The 22,500-nt window shown below is 35.2% G+C and overlaps 2 protein-coding genes across 2 annotated transcripts; one reads left to right on the top strand and one right to left on the bottom strand.

Moving 5' to 3' along the window:
- Nucleotides 1–3,686: 3,686 nt before the first annotated feature.
- On the bottom strand, nt 3,687–9,729 carry LOC121761820 (WRKY transcription factor 55-like). Its single transcript, XM_042157497.1, has 4 exons — nt 9,151–9,729; nt 6,457–8,826; nt 6,249–6,380; nt 3,687–4,214 (listed from the first exon to the last, which is right to left on the bottom strand). Exons 2-4 carry the CDS (start codon nt 6,864–6,866, stop codon nt 3,797–3,799), a joined length of 960 nt encoding a protein of 319 aa, XP_042013431.1. The 5' UTR covers nt 6,867–8,826; nt 9,151–9,729; the 3' UTR covers nt 3,687–3,796.
- Nucleotides 9,730–11,515: 1,786 nt separating this feature from the next.
- Nucleotides 11,516–22,488, top strand: LOC121762492 (probable inactive serine/threonine-protein kinase scy1). The gene is made up of 21 exons (XM_042158378.1): nt 11,516–11,769; nt 13,397–13,495; nt 14,441–14,592; nt 14,918–14,990; nt 15,182–15,304; nt 16,143–16,251; nt 17,152–17,231; nt 17,423–17,504; nt 17,906–18,045; nt 18,127–18,237; nt 18,364–18,480; nt 18,598–18,687; nt 19,485–19,538; nt 19,653–19,727; nt 19,851–19,926; nt 20,132–20,231; nt 20,534–20,603; nt 20,757–20,824; nt 21,298–21,407; nt 21,516–21,773; nt 21,923–22,488. The coding sequence occupies exons 1-21, from the start codon at nt 11,644–11,646 to the stop codon at nt 22,258–22,260; spliced, it is 2,451 nt and encodes an 816-aa protein (XP_042014312.1). The 5' UTR covers nt 11,516–11,643; the 3' UTR covers nt 22,261–22,488.
- Nucleotides 22,489–22,500: the final 12 nt, after the last annotated feature.

Genomic DNA, 22,500 nt, shown 5'->3' on the forward strand with positions numbered 1-22,500 from the left:
TTGTTTGATCATGAATACTCCACGATGTTTTGTATTCAAGTTAATGGTGTATGTGATGCTCAATTCAAAATGTTTGCACGATATATTTCTTTTATATGGTAACGACATTATTACACACAAAAACACTAACAGCAGATAAAATACGTATCAACAATATTAGTAATGCACACACATAAAATAAAAGAAGCCAGGCACCACTAAGAGCATCCACAATGGCGGATGTTCCGGCAGACGTCGGACCGGCGCGCGGGACGTCCGCCATTAGGCAGCATGCATACGGATACGGACGTCCGCTGCGGACACCGGAGTTCCGCGGCTTTCCGGGATGTCCATCGGGACGTCGGCCATTGCGTTGACACGACGGACGTCCCGATTTTTTTATTGTTTTTTGTGGATGTCCGCCGAGATGTCCTTGGGGATGTCCGGCATTGTGCAGTGGGATGTCCTTATGACGTGGCAGTGCAGTGGGATGTCCTTATGATGTGGCAGGAGGTGTTTTTGGAAAGTCCGCCGGGACATCCGTCCCATTGTGGATGCCCTAAAAGCAGCAACGATGAATCACATCGAAAGACTCAAAATTAAAGAATGAAGCCAATTCACAAATAGGAGATAGCACGTATCACAAATGAGTACCACATGACATCTAAACAAAAGATGAAGACATACATAAGTCAGTAATTAAATCCACAATCAATAGAGTCGTGGAAATATTTTTTAGATGTGTATATTTATATGAAGGTTCTGTAAAATACTAGTACTCCACTATATGCGAAGCAAATGTGAGGAGCTCGGATTAATTTAAGTATTATGAAAAAATTTAAATATAAGCTACTTAGTTTAGTATATGTAGGGACTATGGAGTAGTCATCTAGTTGACTAGTTCGATAAACAAACCAATCACGAAATATTGGACAGATTGTCTTAAGTAGTGCTTAACCGGTCTCATTAGTACAGCTAATCCTTTGCACAACTTGCTGCCTAGCTAGTTTATAGAAATGCTAGTGGCATTTATGACTTAAAAACTAAACCTTGGAAAAAATAGTCAGAAGATTACTGGTATTTGATAAGTGGATTGTTTTCAATTATATCTTTCAGCTTTAAAACTACTTAAATTACCTATGCCAATAAAATATATTTTGGTCCGTCCACTAACAAAATTAGTACCAGTATTTGTTATGGAATCGAAGATGATGATAGAAGTTGTGTGTTTAATTTTGCAAAGAAGAACATGATACCATCAACACATTTTTTCTGATGCATGGTACACAATAATATTTGGTACTGTGCTACTATTGTTGTGAGTGTTTTTAAGGAACGACACGACTAGATTCAGAAAGTTCGATAAAAATATGTGGATCTCTATGCGATTATGTGGTAGCATGCTCTATTTATCCAAAAAACACCTTTCAGATAGCTACATCCCAACATGAAAGACGGAGATTAAACTCTTATTCTCGTATCTTGGTAATTAGACTAGAGGTTGGTGCTCGAACTTCCCATTATTGTTGAAATCTGTGAAATAACTTGCGGCATGAGGATTAGGCTACTATTTTTTTAATTGCTTTGATTTTTATATTATACCCTATTACTATATTTTATCATTTATGTAATATTATTTGTAGTAGAACTCATACTTCAAATAAAAATATTCTTACTTTTTTTAATTGTTTTGTTTTTTTTATATTATACTCTAGTATTTTTATTATTTTATATAATACTCCCTCCGTCCCCAAAAAATATGAACTTTGGATTTGACACGAGTTTTAATGCAAAATTGGTAAAGTAAGAGAGAGGTAGATGGAAGAAGTAATTAAAGTATTGTTAGTGGAGAATGAGTCCCACCTCTTTAGAGAGAAAAGAGTTTTCAAAATTGGAAAGTGCATATTCTTGTGGGACGAACTAAAAAGGAAAGAGTGCATATTCTTATGGGACGGAGGGAGTATTATTTTTAATACAACTCATACCTCAAATAAAAATTCTTGGTATTTACAATTATATTTATATTTAATGTAATTTTATTTATACCGTGAGTAATTATTTGTTTTATAATTCGTACCCACAAACCATAAATCATGGATCCGCCGCTAAATCATGGATCCGCCGCTGCATGATGCAACAATATAACATTGGTAAGTTAGCTTCACTTTCTTACTATGCGTTTAGGGGCTTATTATCGCATATGTTCAGATGTTGGTTGGGGATTCTGCTTTGTTATTGGTTTGTTGTTGGAATTCCCTCTTTTACTTCTATTAGTGTTTAGATTTTTTACTTTTATACTAGTGTATGTTTTACTATTGGGATTATATGTAGAGTCCAACATCTTAGTTTTCTATCTTTCTATTTTGTTGAACTTCTAATTAATCATTTGATATGATGTTAACATTGTTTATTGTCAAAAAGTACGAGTGTAAACAATTGATTAAGCTAATTAATTTATGTATGAACAATGGAGTAATCCTTACCCACTTGACTACTTCCATAAACCAATGACGAAACAATATTAGTAGGAAAATTGTCTTAATATTGATTAGTGCTTGTCCAGTCTCATAAATACAGCTAATCCTAGAACAACTTGGTATAGGCTTATAATTATAGCTAGTTTATTGAAGGGCTAGTGGCATTAATGCCTTAAATATTCCGTTATATAAATATCAGAAGACTACTATTCGATGTGATTTATTAATTTGAAATTAATCTCAATTTATTATTGAAGCATGAAGGCTTTTGGAAGGACGTTTACAAATTTCTTAAATAACAAATTGTCCAATGGTTACATAGTTATAAATTAAATATCCATTACAGCCTTATCACGTCAAATGAGCATTTTATAGTTAGTAGGGTTATTCTGCTATTCATTTTGTTTGTTCTCTTATCAATTTTGATGAACTATTTATCAAAGTAAATGATTCCATAATTTATAATAATATAGTGTTCCACTCCCATCCCTGGTTAAAAGAAATAACAAGTTTTCTTTTCTCAAAATCATTTCAACACCACTAACTTGAGGTTGTTATGCGATTTCTTTAGGCAACTCGATCCAATAGTCTCAAATCAATCATAATTTTGTTATAGGAGCAACCTCATTCCAATTTCATATTTATTAAATATTTAGATAAATTCAAAATAAAATGACTAAAATTTCCATAATCTTATCCTGAATTACATAAGTCAGATTCATAAATTATACTACTAAGTATTATTTAAGTTCTAGAATTATTTAAGCAGAAGTAGTATAATATAACTTCCTAAATTAAATGAGCGAAATTCCTAAAAAAAATCATAAGGACCTTAATCATGAATCATGATTCGTACGTTGGCGCTTTTAGTATGGGTTTGTGGTCCAATATTTACAAAAAAAAATGTGACCAATAGGAAAAATAGGAAAAATATGGACCAAGATATGGCTCTACGCTAGGGGCATGTTACCTAATATCGTACTTATTAAATTGTTTCAAAACTTTTACCAATTCTTTTTATCTTAAATAAGGGCAGATGATAATTTCATCTTAAAACGAAGTGTGAAAGGATAATTTTATCTTAACACAAGTGTGAAACGGCCCATAAGTCTAGTAAGAATACAAAAGTAATTTTCTTCATTATTGGTAAAAGACAAAGATTACAAAACTGAATAAATCAAATCAAATCAAATCAAATCAGAGTATACAACAATACAAATGAGGGTAGAAGACAATTTTTGTGACAATGATCAATTTCCGATCAATCAAATATAATTAGCCCAAATTAATTTCGTTTTTTTTTGTCAATTAAATCATAGTAGTATTTCATCAAAATTGAATTAACCTTTCTTGACCTCAGAATCCCACTTGTCATCCATGGAGGAGAAGATGAGATCCATGCTGCTGCTGCTGCTGCCGGAGTTGAACATGGCGTCGGCCATGTCCGCCACCGGAAGCTGGCAGTCCGCGGGGAAACGGGCAGCGCTGGTGCTGGTGCTGGCGCCGGCAGTAGTGATGTGCATGGAGAGCCAGTGAGAGGTGTTGGCGAGGGAGGAGGAGAGGGGGAGGGAGGTGACCGGCCGTGGGAGGGTTTGCTCCGGCAAGGGGGTGGGGGCGGAAGGGGCGGTGGAGGACAGGTGGCAGGTGTGGGTCCCGCGATAGGTGAGCTCGAAGGTGAAGGGGTCGTGGTCCAAACGCTGCACTTGCTTCTTTGCCGGGCAATTGTAGAATTTTTGATGGGTGCATCGGTAGTAACTCCTGCACAAAAAATAGTCTCATTTGTGACTGTAAGAGTTTAAATGTGTAATTAGTAAAATATAACAAAAAAAAAGAAAATATGAATAAAGTAAAAAAAAATGATAGAGAAAGTTTTTATAAATATAAATGAAAATAATTTTGATGGACTAATCAGAATAAAAAAATGATATATATACTCCTACTATTTTTTCCTACACGGATGAAGTATTTATTTTCAATTGCACAATTAATTTTAATGTTCTATATTTAGATCGAATTTGCATTTATGCAAAAAAAAAAGTAAAACTGAATATGCAAAACCTATAAGTAACATATTGGGTAATGGATTCATGTAACACATCATAATTTTATCTTTCTAATTGTTACTTTCATTTTTTATGATATATCAAAATAATTAAGAATCACGGTTCACATTCACACCAACCTCACAACTTAGGAAATGGAGTTGCAAGAATTTACTCATGAAGTTTGGTGAGAAATTTATATGTTAGTATTAGTTTCCTTTTTACCCATAATACCCTAATATTGTATAAGTAACTTAATTATCAATATACGTTCACTTCTTCAATAATGACTGGATTTAAGAACAATAACTGGCCCAGCTACCAGTTAGAATTAAATGATTATTGAAATATAGTCTATAAAAAGAATGAAAATATAAATGATAGGGGTAGAGAATTAATTAAGTAAATGAAAAAAATTCAAACTCGTGCTTGAAAAGTCAGACTAATGAGATTTCCTCGACATATTCTTTTTTTACTAACCCTAAAGACTTCTTCAATACATGCTTCGCTTTCTATTTTTCTTCAATTTTCATTTGAATTATCAAAGTCAATTCCTAGTTCATTCAATTCAACAAACGTAAGTATCTTTCTTGTTTAATTTCGTGCACCACGACTTGAATTTTTTTTTCACACACAAGAAGAGGTCATGGTGCCTAGAAAATTTTATGGATTCATGCCCCCATTAGACACTTTCAATCATTTTGCATTAAACACCCAAAAAAAATTCATTTGTTTTAGAGGTGCAAGAAAACAATATCAATACAATGATTACCATTGATTAAATTACAATATTTAGTCAACTTATAGTTTTGATTTCATTTTTAGAATAAATACCCAGTCCTTATTTTTATGATTACCTTCTTACCTTTTATGGTAACCTAAACCTTTGAATTTTCAGTGTTTCAAGATTCTAGGTTAAAAAAATCTATGTTTAATGGACACAAATAGAGGAATACTTGGGCAATATATAGGCCAAATGTTCAATAATAATTGCCAACAATATCGAATTTTGATGTCTAGTATAATGAAAATTGTCCCAGGAAAATTCATCATTATAAGCATGCATTGAACGCCAACTCACGTGTCACAATATTCATCTTTTCGAGCCCAATATATAGTTTCTCAAATCAAGAGGACTGAATATGAAAGTTTCAAAATCTGAATTGCTATAAAGTTTCAACTGCAAAAAATAAAAGATTAAGTACTTGTTTTCTCTCAAATCAAAATTTTGATTTGAATTATAATTATCTCATATACAAGTATATATAATATCAAAATATAAATTTTCCATATTAGAACTTAATAGTAGTAGTATTACTTAGGAGTTGAGATACATGATTACACATTTTTATGTCTAGTCCGTATATAATTTTATCAAGAACTCTAATTTTTAAAGCATTATATACGTCAATCACACTCTCACACGTAGTTAGAAATAATTATCAACCAACAAAATAAATATGGTGATTGTGAAGTTTAATACTTCATCCGTCCCACTTTAGTAGTCTCATTTGAGTTCGGCACGAGTTTTAAGAAATGTAAAAGAAAGTTTGTGAAAAAAGATAGTGGAATGTGGGTCCTACTTTTTTATATTAGTTTTATAATAAAACGTGAGTGAAAAAAGGTTAGTAAAATGTAGAGCCTAATACCATTTATGGAATATTCCAACCGGGACTCCTAAAGTGAGACTCCAAAAAATGGTAAACCGGACTCCTAAAATGGGACGGAGGGAGTAGTAAATAAATATTACCTAGGATATTTTGATCCAAGGATTTCCTTCTGCCCATATTTCCTCCATGTATACCCATCTTCCGGCGGAAGATCCAGATTCCCCATTTGCGGCGCCGCCACCGTCGTCACAAACTTACCACCTTCATCCTTCCTATTAATTCCATTTTAATAAAATCACTATCAACAAATTATTTTCTAACTATACATAAGTACTAGGAAATTCTCACCTCCTCCTTAGATTCCGCGAAGGCGAAGTTCTGATGGAATCCGTTGCATTAGTAGCAGGCTGGACCTCGCCCCCGACTGGTCCAGCCCTGCCAACGTCCCTTCCACCGCCAAACATAAAATCCAGACTCGGCATGTACTCGTTGAGCTTGCTCCGGTCACCGAGCATCGTCTGGGCATTGATCAAATCCAACGGCTCACGAGTCGCGCTAGTGCCACCAGGGCCGCTGCGACCGGGAAAACTCATCGAATTCGCTCGAGACACGATAAGTCTCTCCTTAACGCCGTTAAATATGTTAATTATTTCTTCACAAGAGGCAAGAAGAGCTTCAGGCTGATTGGCCAGCATTGGAAGACTCTGTTCCATCTCTTTTGCCAATTTACACCCATATAATATCAGATTTTCCTCCATTTTTTTACCTTCAAAAACTAGTAATAGTAATGTTTTGTTTTGATGGGATTTTGGTGCAAGTGGATGTGGGGTATATATATGAATGTAAACAAGAAGGAAATCAAGAATATGGAAAATGAAAAAATTCAAAGTGTTTATGCATGTGTTGAACACGGTGAGTGGAAGAAACTTCAGAAATATAATGACTTAGTCAGGGTCTAAATTCTTGGCAAAAAAATTTCATTTTTCAGTCTACCCCATGCCAGTAGTCCACGAGAAGACTTCGCCTCATTGAAACCAAAAAAATTGGACCATGAATTTGAATCTATGACTGATTAAGCATGAACTAAATTTAGTTTACTTATACTAAATTGGTTTGGTCCATAGTTCTAGAAATGGATTTAATTAGTTACATTCATGTTGGTAAATAGTGGCACAATAACTGATAATTGCATTTCCTAGTTGTTTAGTTAGTTGGAACATGTCACACTCTCATCATGCAGGAACATGTATGTATTTCACCCCAACTATTAGTGGAGAAACATTAACTTGATAATAGATTAATAGTGTATAGATAAAGAGAGAAAGAGCACTTTAATTTGATGTTTTGCTTAGACATCTCTGTAGGTAAGTAACGATAAATATCAATCCTCTGTTTTTTGGTCAGTAAATCATGTACTGTACTATTTTTTAGTGAGTTAAGTACTTCCTATTTAGTTATGAGTTGGTCATGTCACCATTTTTAATTAATTAAAAACGTTAATTTATGTTTTAAAAACATCACCAAAACTTCAAAAAATATCTTCAATCTTATTGTCCCAACTTAAAGTAAGGAATGAAATGAAAGCCTTTCAAAAAGCAATAGATTAAATTAAAGTATAATGAATAATTGAATCCTCAACTTAATGACATTTTTATCTGCGCCATCAATTTTGATCATTTAAAAAATCAACGCAAGTAATTGCGTCTCTAATTCCGTGTCCTTCGAACATAAGTTTCTTGTAGTACGACCATCAACACCATGCCAACGGGGCACACTTAAACAAGTACTAATAGATTTTATTATAAATTTTACAAATTTCTCAATTATCCTATGGCTAAAAAATTTGGCGTTCGACATGTCTTAATGTTTTTTATGTACTTTTATACTCATTAAGCAAATTTTCTTACCTTGTAAGTTTATCCTTGTGCATTTTAGTAAAAAAACACATCAAAAAATGAAGATACATGGGATGTTGAATTCTTTTGTTAAATAATTAAAAAAATTATCAAAGTTATGATATAATCGATACTTTTTAAAATTATGAAATTCATTATAATTTGACCTCTTACAATTTCCCAATTTTGTTATAGGAAGTTCACAAATCATAGATTGGACTAAAAGAATCATATATTCATAAGGTTGTACTAAGTCCGACGTGTGGTCGACCTCAAAGAAGATTTTGTCTTCTCTTGACCTTCTCATTCGAAAACTAAACTAAATGGAGTACAATATATTTAAAAAATATAGATATAGATTAAATGTCAATAATACTCACGAAGACGAGCGATTTTAATATAGTACTATAAGGGATTGGTTATTCTAAAAACACTTAAAAGTATAGGAGAATGCAACATGACATATTATGATAAATGATCAACTAATACATTTACATCCTCATAGTGCTATTATACCATAACACAAATTCACAATCCTAAGTTTAATAGCTCACGAAGAAGCGTTTAAATTCAGATTGGTTTGTGTCCTCAACATTCGTTTATTCAGAAAATAATTAACATGCATGTATGGTAAATGGGCTTTCATGAGTTCATGGGTTTGGTTCAGCCCAACCAAAGTGTTTAGTCCATTTCGATTGTTCGGTTGAATTGGGGAAGGCCTGAAACCAAAAAAGCCCATGACTAAAATACCCCTCTTTTTGATGATGGCCAATTTCCGTTCCTCACTCCCAATTTCATAGAACCAGAGCTCAAAAATGACTCACTGCACATATTCAGCAGATGCACAAACCGGATAGAATTTGTCAAACAATTCAGCAGATGCACAATCTCATGGCCAATTCGAATTTGTCAAACAATTCAAAATCAAGTAAGCAAGGCAACCAATTTCAAATGCAAAAATTAAAGCTACGGATGCAAAACATTTTTTCCTCCAATTCTCCCAAATCAATCACGGCCGGCGACGACCAAATCGAAGTTGATAAAGCAAATCAACAAACAAGAATCCATAAAACGCCGCAAATCGAACCCATAAAACGCCGCAAATTGACACTACAAACAAGAATCGAACATTCGAATCGGAACTTACCCGGTAATTGGTCAGCCGACGAACGACGAACTGAACTGAGTCTTGTGCAGGGGAGTCACGAATGGAAGCCGACGAACACTGCTCGGAATCGAGTCCAACAGGGGAGACACAAATCGACGCCGACGAACGCCGATCTGAATTGATTCAGGGGAGATACGAATCGAAGTCGACGAACGCTGATCGGAGTTGAGTCGAAGTGGCCTCGACGAAAATTGAACCACCAACGGTAACAAATTGAAGAATTCGGAGGGCTAAATCGCACAATTGCTACTACGCCTGCAAATTTAGTCCGCGGGTTTCGGGTATACCCGATCCCGACCCAATACCCCGATGGGTTTTGGGTACCTGAAAACCAAAATTATGGGTTCGGGTACGGTTTTTTTTTTTTTTACCATGGGTTCGGGTACGAGTTTGGGTAGTTATTATTAGGATTTTTCGGGTTTAGGGTAACCGAAACCCGTATTAGGGTACCCGACTAATACCCGATTAATTATGTATTTGTGATAAATATTTTTATTTAGTATAGGGCCAATGGCCCATAGGGTAAATTTATTTAATCACATGTAGATTTATGCCAAAAATTTCTTTATTTTATAATTAAGTAGTGTCTATTTATCTAATGTCTATTATATACTCCATTCATCCCATAGAAATATGTCATATTTACTTTTTTGTCTATCCCATACAAATAGCCCATATCTAATTATGACAACATTTTTCTCCTTCTCTTTACTTTATCTTTTTATGGGTCCCACCATTCACTATATGATTTCAACTATTTTTTCTCATTCTCTCTTACTTTATCAATTATGTATTAAAACTCATGTCAATCCCAGATGGTCTATTTCTTTGGGACGGAGGGAGGGTATATATATAGTCATAGAATCATAATCTAGAGAAAGCTAAAGCATTAGAATCGAAGTTTAGACTTTTAATAATAGTCAATAAATAGTATTATTGGTTATTTTTAATAATTTATATTTTCATCACAATATAATTTATATAAGAGAATAAATTTGAAATATACAAATTTCGGGTTTATGGGTACCCGATTAGTTAGGTTCGGGTACCCGCACCGGATATTAGGGTACCCGAATTCACGTACAGGTCGAGTATTGGGTATGATATTTTTGAGATTTCGGGTTCGGGTACCCGCGGATACCTGAATTTACAGGCCTAATTGCTACGTTTTCAGCCAACTCCTGAAAAGCCCATGCCTTATACCTCCTCCACACCGTGATAGAGTTCACACAATCTCGCTGATAGTAGTAGATATAGGCTGGAAATCCGGTGGATGTATATCGGGTCGCTAGAAACGTTTATCTGCTACCAAACGCGTGAAAGGAAGTGTGGAAGAGGGTGTTTCACGCCATTTTCGGCATACCAGACGAGCCCTAAGAGTTGAGACATTTCCCGAAGCATGTTAAAAATTGGGGACATTTTAAAAATCATAGCGAAAATTGAGGACACAAGATGCTATTAATCTGTCTTACTATATTTTTTTTCTGGAACGATGAAGTTTTCTGTGTTAAGGTGGGAAAAATATTTACCTTAGATTATGCTAAGATGAATCAATTTATATCACTAAAATTTATCTAGCCGTCATTTTACAAAAAAATACTAAAAAATCGAAAATATAAAACACCATTAATTTATTTAGAGTATATATTTGAAATACAGTATAAAAGCACTCACAATAGAAACAGTTCTTCCCATAGATCATCTCCAATTTCCTCCATTCACATCATCAGCCTATCTCACAGTCCATTTTCAGCCCTTCCAGCCGGTCTCAGCTCATCTCAAAGTCATTTTCAATATCTCTATATAGTTCATTTTAATTGTTGGAGAACACAACAAAAAACAATATAAATTGAAGAAAAAGACATAATTTTTTTAAAATAATTAATTTTAAAAAAAATTCGATCAGTCACAGGCAATAGGGTGCCGATCGAGCGCCTATATTTGTCCAACTATGCCTGCCCCAGTGGCGCACACCAAGCGTCGTCCGACGACTACCTCCGCAATAGGCTCCGAATGGGGTGCCGATTGAAGGACGTCGCGTCCTAAATGATATAAGATTTGATTCTTGATCATGGTTTTATGAAATGTTTTAGTAACATCTAATCATATTAATAATATTAATAAAGAGAGAACATCTTTTTAAGTTCACGAACTTTGGCAAAGTATCATTTTAGGTCGGTGAACTTTAAAAATATCATGTTAGGTCCGTCAACTACAGACCTAAAAGAATACTTTGGCAAAGTTCGTGGACCTGAAAAGAGATTCCCCTAATAATAAATTATGAAAATTAGATATGGGAAAGTGTTTTGTTAAGGCGAGGAAAATATAGATGAAATTATTATTGAATTACTAATTCTCTGTGAAGAACAATTTTATCCCCTGTTTCGCAGTCTGTTACCGTAGTGTACACCTCTTCTTCCCCGCAAATCTCCCTTCAGATCAACTCTCTCTCCCCTCGATTGCGCCGGGAAGATGCTAAAATTTCTGAAAGGAGTCGTCGCCGGATCGGGCGCCGGCCTCAAGGATCTGCCGTATAACATCGGGGAGCCCTACTCTTCTGCGTGGGGCTCCTGGGTGCACTATCGCGGAACCTCTAAGGTGATCCTCTCGATTCCGTTACATCCATCGAAATTCTGTTGTTTTTACTAGTTGGATTGGCTTCACTTTCATTGTTTGTCATTTTGAATTTCCTCTCATTCCTCGAGATCAAGGTTGCTTGTGCAAAGCTTAATAGTTTTTTCGGGGATTGATTTGCTTGTTATGTTGGAAATTGGTGAGTTAGAGCTGGCTGTGGAGCTGGAACGATTGAAAAACTTTGACGTTGATTAGATTGGATTTGCATTGTCATAAAATTAAGCTTTTTAACATATGGATTTCTATAGGACACTGGATTGTATATATTTTGGAAGTATTAAGATAAATTGCAGAAAAAGGTTAGAGATTCGGAGTTCTAGGCTCTTCTGAAAATTTTCATACATTCCTAGTTCTATAAGATCTGAAAAAGTTGCAGCCTATTTTGACTGGACCATGCTAGTTTGTATTAGATCATTTTTAGTTCCTAGGCTTTGCTCACTTGATAGAATGTTATTAGTTCTTTATGCTTGTAACTGGAGGCTTGCTTTTGTTATGAAATTAGAATACCTTTGACACAAAAGAATTCCCTTTTTGCTGTAGCTTAGTTGATTAAGGGCAAAAAATAATACTCAATATATTGGCATCAATATAATAGTCGATCACAGAAGGTACTACCTTCATTTTGGTCGACGAAACATAAATTAGTCCCAAAACTATCCAGATAGCTTTATTTCCAATGATGGTTTCTTGGTGTTTGATGATGCATATATGAGATGCATTCAGATATTTGGTCTTGCACCATGGATTGTGTGGAGATGCGATTCTTATTTGGTGATGGTGGTGTTTGTATATTTCAGTTAGGAAAACACTATATTAGAACAAGGGAAAACACTAATAATTTAAGAAGCACCACTAGTGGCTTAATGAACTGATAATGAAAGGCCACTGCAGAGTAAATGAGTGTGGTGCAATTTTAAGTTTTTCTATGTGTAGCTAGTTTAGTAACTTGAGGCTTCAGAGAGAGAGGTTGTAGCTTCAGTGATGTCTCAGACCAAGGGCCAAGACAAAAGTATGTGGTAATATTGAGCTATATCATGATTGAACAACAAATATAGTTAGAGTAGTAATTTTTCATAAACTATTGATGATAAATTCATCTCTTGCTTTAGAGTCAGACCTCTTTGATGCTTGGGTAATTTGGTTTCTCCCAAGTTAGATACCATAGTTGATTGTATATTATATCTTCTGATTCTGGTTGTTGAAGCATGTTCTTAGCCCTGGTTAGGACACAGCACACATACACAAAAAAAAGAACAAAAAAGGAAAAACGGATAGGACAAGAAAAATACTACTATTTGAGAAAACAATTTTTTCTGAAGAGGAGAGAAAATGACCAGATGTTATCAGTTTGCTGATCAAACTTTATAGTTGTGATTATCATAATCACTTTTGCTTCAGAAACAAGTTTGATTTTGCATTTCCAGTACAGCAGATGTGGACGACCAACTCGTATAGTGTTTACAGTTATTTCTGACGTTTGCCAGTGTTAGGGAATTAGTTCTTATTGTCGTTAAAATTTGTTTATACTTTCTGAATTATCACTCTCAGTAACCATTAAGATTATCTGTAATATGCTCTATTTATTTGACAGGATGATGGAGCACCTGTCTCAATATTTTCTCTTACAGGGAGCAGTGCGAACGATGGACATTTAGTTGCTGGCCGTAATGGTGTTAAACGTTTGCGAACAGTAAGCTTCTGATGGACATTTCTGTTTGATGTTACTAATAGCTAATAAATGAATTGAAGCTTGACAATTTAAATGATAATTTGATGATATAAGCAAAAACGTTAATTACAGATGAAAGATAGATGATGTGCTGCCTGAAATTTGACTTGAAAGTTATTTTCCTCTGTTAGTGCTTTGCATGACTTTAACCCATATTGTGAAAACCTTTCCATTTAGAAGAGAAAAGGGGGGGTATTTGAGCTTATAAGCTCTTTAAAACAACTTATAAGCTGTGTAAGCTCTTGGAAAGTGCTTGACAAACTAGCTACTAAGCAACTTATAAGATCTAAAATTAAGCTCTAACAGCGCGTAAGCTCCTTAAAAAAGTTTATCAACCCTATCTTATTTTTCGTGATCTTATCGGCAACAATTAATTACAAAAAGTCAATAATAACCCTATTATGTTTTGCTATTTCCAACATATACTCTTACCATTCTATTTATCCCCCTCTTTAACTTACAATTCTCTCTCTCTGACTCACATTCTTTCGCTAACTTATAAGCTCATTCCTCCAAACATTAAGATAACTTATAAGATCTTGCGTTATTACATTTCATGAGCTATTGAAATACTATCTTATAAGTTATAAGATGTTGGAGCTTATAAAATGTCTAAAATAAGTTTAGTCAAACTCCCTCTAACAAATGAAATAAAATATACCTCAATTACCCATCGATGGTATATTTACAATTTGGAAGCCATTACCTATGATTTTTCTCAATAGAAGATTGTGTAACTTAAAATAAGCTCACATAATTTCTTAACAATAATTTCTTCATTTCTACAATATCGTTCCATTTCGCTGAGTTTGTAGAATGGATGTGTTCTGCTTAGTGCTTTCCTTAGCCACTAATCTCATTTTGACTTTTTTTCTTAGTTTTAACTTTTTGTTTATCTTCTTTCAGGTCAGGCATCCAAACATTTTGTCATTTCTGCACAGTACTGAGGCTGAAACTTTAGATGGTTCTACTACTAAGGTGACCATTTATATTGTGACCGAACCTGTTATGCCACTTTCTGAAAAGATCAAGGAACTGGGGCTGGAAGGTAGCCAAAGGTGAAAATTGAATCATTCTGTTAGTTGCAGTTTCAAAAGTTTTTTATATTGATGTTGTTTCTTTTGTTTGAACTGATGATTAGTAAATTGTTTAAACTCTTATCTGATGTACCTTGTGCCATGATTTTGGGAAGTGGGAAAATGTAGAAAGTTGGTTAACTTTTATATTGTTATTGTTATAATCACTGGCCTTTTTATTTTGAAATTTTCCAAAGTGTTGAGAACCTATGTTCTGTTAAAGATATCTACTTGAGTACATCCTTAGGCTCTGTCTTCATGTTTTCTGAAATTAAAAGTTGAGAGACTTTACTCCTGGCTTTGTCAGGGATGAATATTACGCATGGGGACTGCACCGGATATCAAAAGCTGTGAGCTTCCTGAATAACGATTGTAAATTGGTAAGAATCTTAAATGTTAAACCTTATCATATTTGTTTATCATTTTTTTCTTTGTAGACATGTTCAGTTCAAGTAAATATGATTTGATATTACATGAACAAAAACTCTTTGGGGATGAGTCACTTTCCAGTTATTGGCAGGATTTAATTTATTCAAGTCAAGCATGATATTTTGTTTGTTGGTTGCTTCAGATCCATGGTAATGTTTGCATGGCTAGTGTTGTTGTCACTCAAACTTTGGACTGGAAACTCCATGCGTTTGATGTTTTGTCCGAATATGATGGAAACAATGAAGCCGCAACAGGACCAATGCTCGTGAGTTCTCAATTTAATCACTCGTTTTGCCATTCTATGTCTACAATGTGTTGGACATCATTAATTTTGTTTGGCCTAGTGAAGGGAAAATTAGAACTGATTGCTAGATATTGATGATGTTATGACAAGACCATCTTATCAAAAGAAGCTGTATCTAAATTTTTTTAAGTAAGGGCTTTACTGACATCCTTTATAGTTTATTGAGTTTAAACATGTCCTAATATACTGTTTCGAGAGTAGCTCAAGATTCAAGATCAATATCTAAGACTGCAAAAGGAAAAACTGACCCTTGCATATAAATGCATTAGGTGAAACACATAAAACTTATGGCTGAAGGAATTAGCTTTAGTTGGCTTCATTTTACTTTTGGTTCTGTGTTTCATGGAGTTGATAATTTCATATTTTGGCCGAATTTGTAGAAGTCTTTTTAAAAAATAGTTCCAATCTCTTACCAGTCATTTCCGAACATCCTAAATTCTCTTCAGGGAATACTTTTTGAAAATAAACAAAGCTAATGAAATTTCGAGCTGAAAAATATGAAAAAGGTTCTCACACAGATGTTTATATTTCCTTATCAATTATGATTGGGATTCAATTTTGAACTTGTAGAATTGTTACCGGAACCTGTTTATGATGGTTATTTTTTTTCTTTTTCCTTGTTTACTTTTCTTTCTTGTATTTTTACCGACCAAAAGTATGTGGTGTCTTCTAATCTAGTGTTCATATTTCTCTTAGTGAAACTTCATTGCTGCTGTTTCTGTTTCTTTTTGACTGAAGTCTGTGTTAGACGATATAATGGTTATTTATGCTTTCTGTTTCTGCTCAATTTGGGACACAGCAATATGAATGGCTTATTGGTACACAATACAAATCAATGGAGTTGTCAAAATCAGACTGGTCAGCTATCAGAAAATCTCCACCTTGGGCTCTAGATTCTTGGGGTTTGGGTAAGTATGTATTTTGGACTCTTGAATAGGCATTATAGTTATATGTGACTAAGAGGTTCTAAGTTATGCAGCAAGAATCAAATATAATCCGAGTCTGTCTTTGCACTTGTAAGATACAGATGTGATTGTTACTCTTTACTATGTCTCATTCCTCTATATAAGAAATGTAGTAAAGGAAACAGTTATCCTAATTCTTGTAATCATTAATTGATGGTGATGAAAGCTTTATTTCAGCTTAATTATGGGTTTGCTGAACTATGATGGTATTTGAACTAAAGTCTGCTTCTGTTTCAAGATATAAGTTTCTGCTTTTTACTTTTAATAAATGGGAAATTCATCTGAATAAAGTAGACGCACAACTTATTGTCATTCTCAAAATCAATTTCCAAATCACTACCATTTCAATAATTTCACGAACTTAACAGAATTATCTTGTATACTCTCGTAGTCTCATTTGCAAACCTCAATCGAATGCATCTCCATTGTTACTGGAAACCTCTTGAAAATATTTTCAATGACTAGCAATGCGGGATCTATAAAAGTTGGTTTGTAAATAATCCCAAGAAGCTGAAGGGGCCACCTTGTGGAATGATCTTCCAGTGTATAAAATTCATCAACTGGTTACACTTCAATCCCTCCTTATGAGTTCATCTGTTTACTTCTGTTATTTGGAACCTACTCCCAAATCTCTAACTTTTTTCTTGGATTATCTGATTTTCTTTCACTATGCAGCTATCTTTTTCTTTTCATTTCTCTTTACACAAAATGTTAAGTTCTATTGGATTATCTGATTTTCTTTCACTATGCAGCTATCTTTTTCTTTTCATTTCTCTTTACACAAAATGTTAAGTTCTATATTGATCCTTAAAATATTATACTTTTTTTTCTTGGGTGTGTTAGGCTGCCTAATATATGAGCTCTTCTCTGGAATGAAATTGGGTAGAACTGAGGAATTACGGAATACAACAAATATTCCAAAGGTGAGATAGCTTATTTACCTTCCCATACCATGATACCATATCATATTTCCAATTTCAGTGCCATTTTGAAATTCCTTTAGCCATAGGATATCTTCATTAAAAGGCAAGACTTATATGAGTTTTCTCAGTAACCATTTGATTTGATAATTTCATTTTCATTTAGAAATTGTTTATTCTTCTTTTGATGACAGTCCTTACTTCAAGATTATCAGCGTCTCTTGAGCTCTATGCCTTCTCGCAGGTTGAATCCATCAAAGCTTCTAGAGAATAGTGGTGAGTTATGGGTTTCATCCTATTATAAGTAACTTGTCCTGTTATAATTTAAGCTTGTCTTATTTTCCTTAATACTCGCATGTTGGCAGATGCATCACCGTTTTTGCTCTCCAATATTTTGTTATCTCATGGGAATAGTTACATTTTCCTTTTCTGCTTTCATTCTCCCTGTATTACTAGAGTTTCCAACTAAGCCGAAAAATGTATTCATGGAATGTCCATAGCAATGCCGTATCATTTTTGTGGCTTATTCTTTTCTTCTTCTTTTCTTGCAACATTAGGAGTCCTAATTATATCTATAAATTACTCAGTTTTTTCTTGCAACAGAGGACATTCTTATTCATGACTTCGCAATGTAGAATCTTTTTTATGGACTAAAGTCTGGCAATATGTTTTGACAGAATATTTTCAAAATAAGCTGGTGGACACAATACAGTTTATGGAAGTACTTAACTTAAAGGATAGTGTAGAAAAGGATAACTTTTTTCGTAAGCTTCCAAATCTTGCCGACCAGCTGCCCCGCCAGATAGTTCAGAAGAAGGTATCTCATTAAGCCTGAAATTTTTAGCAGTTTAATCGTATCCCTGCCACTCCTAACTTACTGCATTTTCGTTTTCTCTAGCTGCTTCCTTTGCTAGCATCAGCATTAGAATACGGTTCTGCTACTGCACCCGCTCTGACGGCATTGTTAAAAATGGGCTCTTGGCTTTCACCAGAAGAATATGGTGCTAAGGTTACTATTTCCATAGGGCCTTTGTGTCCTGCTTTTGTTTGTGTGAGCTGTATTGTCTATAAATGGGGCACACACAATTTCTTGTTAATTGTTATTGAACTTATTATCAACTATATTTCTTTTTAGATATTACCAACAATTCTCAAACTTTTTGGTTCAAATGACCGTGCTATTCGCGTCGGTCTTCTTCAACATATTGATCAATATGGCGAGTCATTATCTGCACAAATGGTTGATGAGCAAGTAAGCTTTTATGTGATTCCTTATAATCTATTAACTCAATATTCTTTGCAAGTGCACACAGTTCAAATATGCCATCTAGAAGATTGGGAAGTGACAAAAATTGTTTTTCTATTATAGGTTTACCCTCATGTTGCAAACGGCTTTTCCGATACATCTGCTTTCCTAAGGGAATTGACACTAAAGTCCATGCTTGTCCTGGCTCCAAAGGTAAGTGAAACTTCTATTTAGATGGTTCAGTCATACATAACTATGCTCTGTTCATAGTGCCTGGTACATGTAGGGTCTGTTTAAGGTTAATCACAAACTTGTGGCAATGCATATTCCCTATCGTGCTCATTTACTGCTATTTGATGACTTCATTTCTGGAATAGGAGTGGCTTCTCCTGTTCCACTCTTGAGTAAATACATTACCCTGAAGTCCATGATAATGCTTGGTTGTTGAGAAGTCTTGGTTGAAGCTAGATTGCTATGCAGTTAAGTTGTATGAATTTTTCATATACTCCCTCCATCCACTACCAGTAGTCTTAGTCTTGGTAGTGGACTGCATGGGTTGTAATGCAAAATTGGTAAAGTAGTAGAGAGATGGAGGGAAAATGTGGTTGAACTGTTGAAGTATTGTTAGTGAAACAGGGCCCCATCTCATTAGAGAGAGAAACTTACCAAAACTAGAAGGGTACTAATTTTTTGGAACTACCCAAAATAGAAAAAACAGGACTATTGGTTGTTGACGGAAGGAGTATATAATTTGATTTTCTCAGCAGTTTAACATGCCAATATGAGGGTACAATGGTTTTCCATTTAAAGTGCATCGCAGACATGCTGCCATTAGTATGCTAATATTAGATGGCATAGATGAATCAATAACAATCCTAATCCTTACAGTAGTTAATAACTTAAAATGGATAGGCTGATAGTACGAGTTAAACACTTTTTATTTCCTTTCCATGATTCATTGCCTTTTCCCACTTAGTAATTTATTCATCTACGATCTATTTTCTTTGCAGCTGTCGCAGAGAACAATATCAGGGTCATTGTTGAAGTTCCTTTCGAAGTTACAGGTGTGCACTTTATGTGTAGTTTCTTCCCTACTTTTGCCTATATCCTATGATATTGGTTTTAGAGTGTTGGGTGGGACCGTGAGATTTCATTTTCTGTATTCGTTTGTGACGCAGGTTGATGAAGAACCTGCCATTCGTACAAATACTACCATACTACTTGGAAACATTGCCAGTCACCTTAATGATGGGGTGGGTACTAAGTTTTCCATCCTGATTATCCTTATGTTGATCTCTAAGAGGCCACACCTTACTTTCTGACCATTTTATTTGTTCTGAGATACCATTGTTGATTGAAAATTTGTTGCAAAGCAGACAAGGAAAAGGGTGTTGATAAATGCATTCACAGTTCGAGCTTTGCGTGATACTTTCTCTCCAGCCCGAGGAGCAGGTAAAGCCTTACTTGTTTTTGTTGACCTTATGTTATCTGGTCCTGTAATAAGGCAACTTTTAAGTTAGCCTCTTCATTGTATTTGTCTTTAGCCTTTTGGCTAAGTCAAGTTCCTGCTCAGCATGTTCATACACATGGAGCTAAGGGTCCCCTCTTTCTGTTCTGCCCTCTTTCTCTCCATTCATGCTACTTCTTTTCTTGCCAGGTATTATGGCTTTAACTGCCACTAGCTCTTATTATGACGCAACTGAGATTGCAACTCGCATTTTGCCAAACATTGTTGTCCTGACAATTGACCCTGACAGGTAGTATTCCCTTCTAAGTGATTAATCTATTTGTTGGACCCTCGATCAGTATCGTTCACCCAATCTCTACAATATATTGCTGAGATTCTTTCATCAATATCATACCCCAAGCCTTGCTGGGGTTCATGTCTTGATATGATTTAGGGTTCCATTTCCAAGTGATTCTGTCTTCTACTCTATGGTTCACCTAAATGAAGCATCCCTGAAACCTTTTGTGGCTTGTAATAATGTCACGTCTTCTTCATTTTCCTATTTTTTAATTACATTTTTTTGTAATCAAGCTATTTATTTGCCTGCCACAGTGATGTCCGGTCAAAAGCATTCCAAGCTGTTGAACAATTTTTGCAATTAGTGAAACAATTCCATGAAAAGGTTTGTAGCTAATCACCTCTTTTATACAGTAGTATAATATTTTTTAAAAAAGGTTTTCGAAATATAAATCACTCTTGGCTCTTCCTCTCCTCCTCCTCCTCCTCCATTAGATGCATTTATTGAGTATTTATTTGCTCTGTTGATTCTTTGTAGACATCTGGGGATGACACAGGTTCAGCTGGAGCACATTCATCTATGCCTGGAAATGCTAGTTTACTTGGGTTAGTGAGCTTTACTAAATCTCTATCATTTAATATATCAATGATCCTGGGACCACCTTTTGTGTGTCTGATGATAAGCATCAGCTCCTATTAAGCAATTGAAGGTTATTCCATCTTTTCTTATCAAACATCCCTTTTCTCTTATGTTTTTCTTGAACCTGGAGTTGCAGAAGTGCATAGTGACATAGATGTATACTGTATAGACACATCTAAGTATTAGAAATTAGTATGGATATACTAACAGATGAATAGTTTTAATTGGGTTCTGTGAACATAGATGTATAGACACGTATGTTAATGCAAGCTTTGATTTTGAATATGTAGTCTTATTCGTCGCCTCTAAGCTGGTACTCTTCTAAGCATATGTAAATTAAAATATCTACATGTTCGTCTTTCCCCTGCAGAAATTCTTACCTAAAGTATATTTATGTGTTTATACTCGAACCTTATAGTCATTAAATATGGTGATGCAGATGGGCGATGAGTTCTTTAACTCTGAAAGGCAAACCTTCTGAACAGAGTACCCTTGCTTCAACAGGCTCAGGCGCGCCTCTTTCGTCTTCAATCTCCAATGCCAGCTCTGGTCCGTGAACTATTGGATCATTTTCGCAATTTTTTTCTACTTAAGCATATCATTGTGCATTTCTTGGATGATATGGCCGTTGCTGATATCTGTGTTTGGATGCCACAGTGACGGATGAAGCAAATGTAGCACAAGTCCGAGTAAATTCCAGGACAGATTTAGCTGATTTATCTGACAACCCTCCACCCGCATCACCTACGTCGACAGATGGGTGGGGAGACCTTGATAATGGCATTCGTGGAGAGCAGGATAATGACAAAGATGGGTGGGATGACATTGAACCACTGGAAGAGCCCCGACTGTCGGCAGCTCTAGCAAGTATCCAAGCAGCTCAAAAACGGCCTGTTTCTGCGCCAAAAACACAAGGTACCATCCTCATCTCTACATCCATCATAGACAGATGAAAATATCCGAAGTAGAGCTTATCGACTCTATCCCATCTCCACGCGTCTCTCCTCCTAAACTCTGAGAGCATTACAGAATTTATACTTACCAAGTATGGTATTTTGGTCCAGCTTCAAATTCAAGACCAAAGAGCACATTGAAGGCGAGTAAAGATGATGACGATGACTTGTGGGGCGATGCAGCTTCGAATACGAAATCCAGCAAAGCAGTCGACGAGGATGATCCTTGGGGCGCGATCGCTGCCCCCGTCCCAAAATCATCTTCCAAATCATTGAATCTGAAATCCAGTGCCTCTGTCGGCGATGATCTTTGGGCATCCATTGCAGCGCCTCCACCTACAGCAGGAGGGAACAGGCCACTGTCGGGTGCACGAGGCCGAGGAGCTAAACCTGCTGCCCCTAGACTAGGTGCTCAAAGGATAAACAGAACGTCGTCAGGTACAAGTTAGGTGCCTCAGTTTATAGACGAGTCTGTAAATTTTTTGACTAAAAAAACACGCAGTAACATTTCGGACGATTTTGTGTTGTATTTGTCTGCTATAACCATATTTGTCATCTGTAACAGAATGCATTTCAGCTAAAGCACATATTCTTTTCCCTTTGATAAAACTTGTATTCTTTTCGACTTGAGGTGACTTGTCAAGTAATGTAATATTTTCTTTATTTTCTTGACTCTATTATGTGTTTCT

This window comes from Salvia splendens, chromosome 13, assembly GCF_004379255.2.
Source record: "Salvia splendens isolate huo1 chromosome 13, SspV2, whole genome shotgun sequence".
Classification (NCBI taxonomy): Eukaryota; Viridiplantae; Streptophyta; class Magnoliopsida; order Lamiales; family Lamiaceae; genus Salvia; species Salvia splendens.

Excerpts from the sequence above, each read along its gene's own strand:
- LOC121761820 (XM_042157497.1), bottom strand. The coding sequence starts at position 6,866 with ATGGAGGAAAATCTGATATTATATGGGTGTAAATTGGCAAAAGAGATG. Across the intron at positions 6,381-6,456 it reads TCGCGGAATCTAAGGAGGAG|GAAGGATGAAGGTGGTAAGT; the intron begins GTGAGAATTTCC and ends TGGAATTAATAG. Across the intron at positions 4,215-6,248 it reads CTTGGATCAAAATATCCTAG|GAGTTACTACCGATGCACCC; the intron begins GTAATATTTATT and ends TTTTTTGTGCAG.
- LOC121762492 (XM_042158378.1), top strand. The coding sequence starts at position 11,644 with ATGCTAAAATTTCTGAAAGGAGTCGTCGCCGGATCGGGCGCCGGCCTC. Across the intron at positions 19,539-19,652 it reads AGTTCCTTTCGAAGTTACAG|GTTGATGAAGAACCTGCCAT; the intron begins GTGTGCACTTTA and ends TTTGTGACGCAG. Across the intron at positions 20,604-20,756 it reads TGAAACAATTCCATGAAAAG|ACATCTGGGGATGACACAGG; the intron begins GTTTGTAGCTAA and ends GATTCTTTGTAG.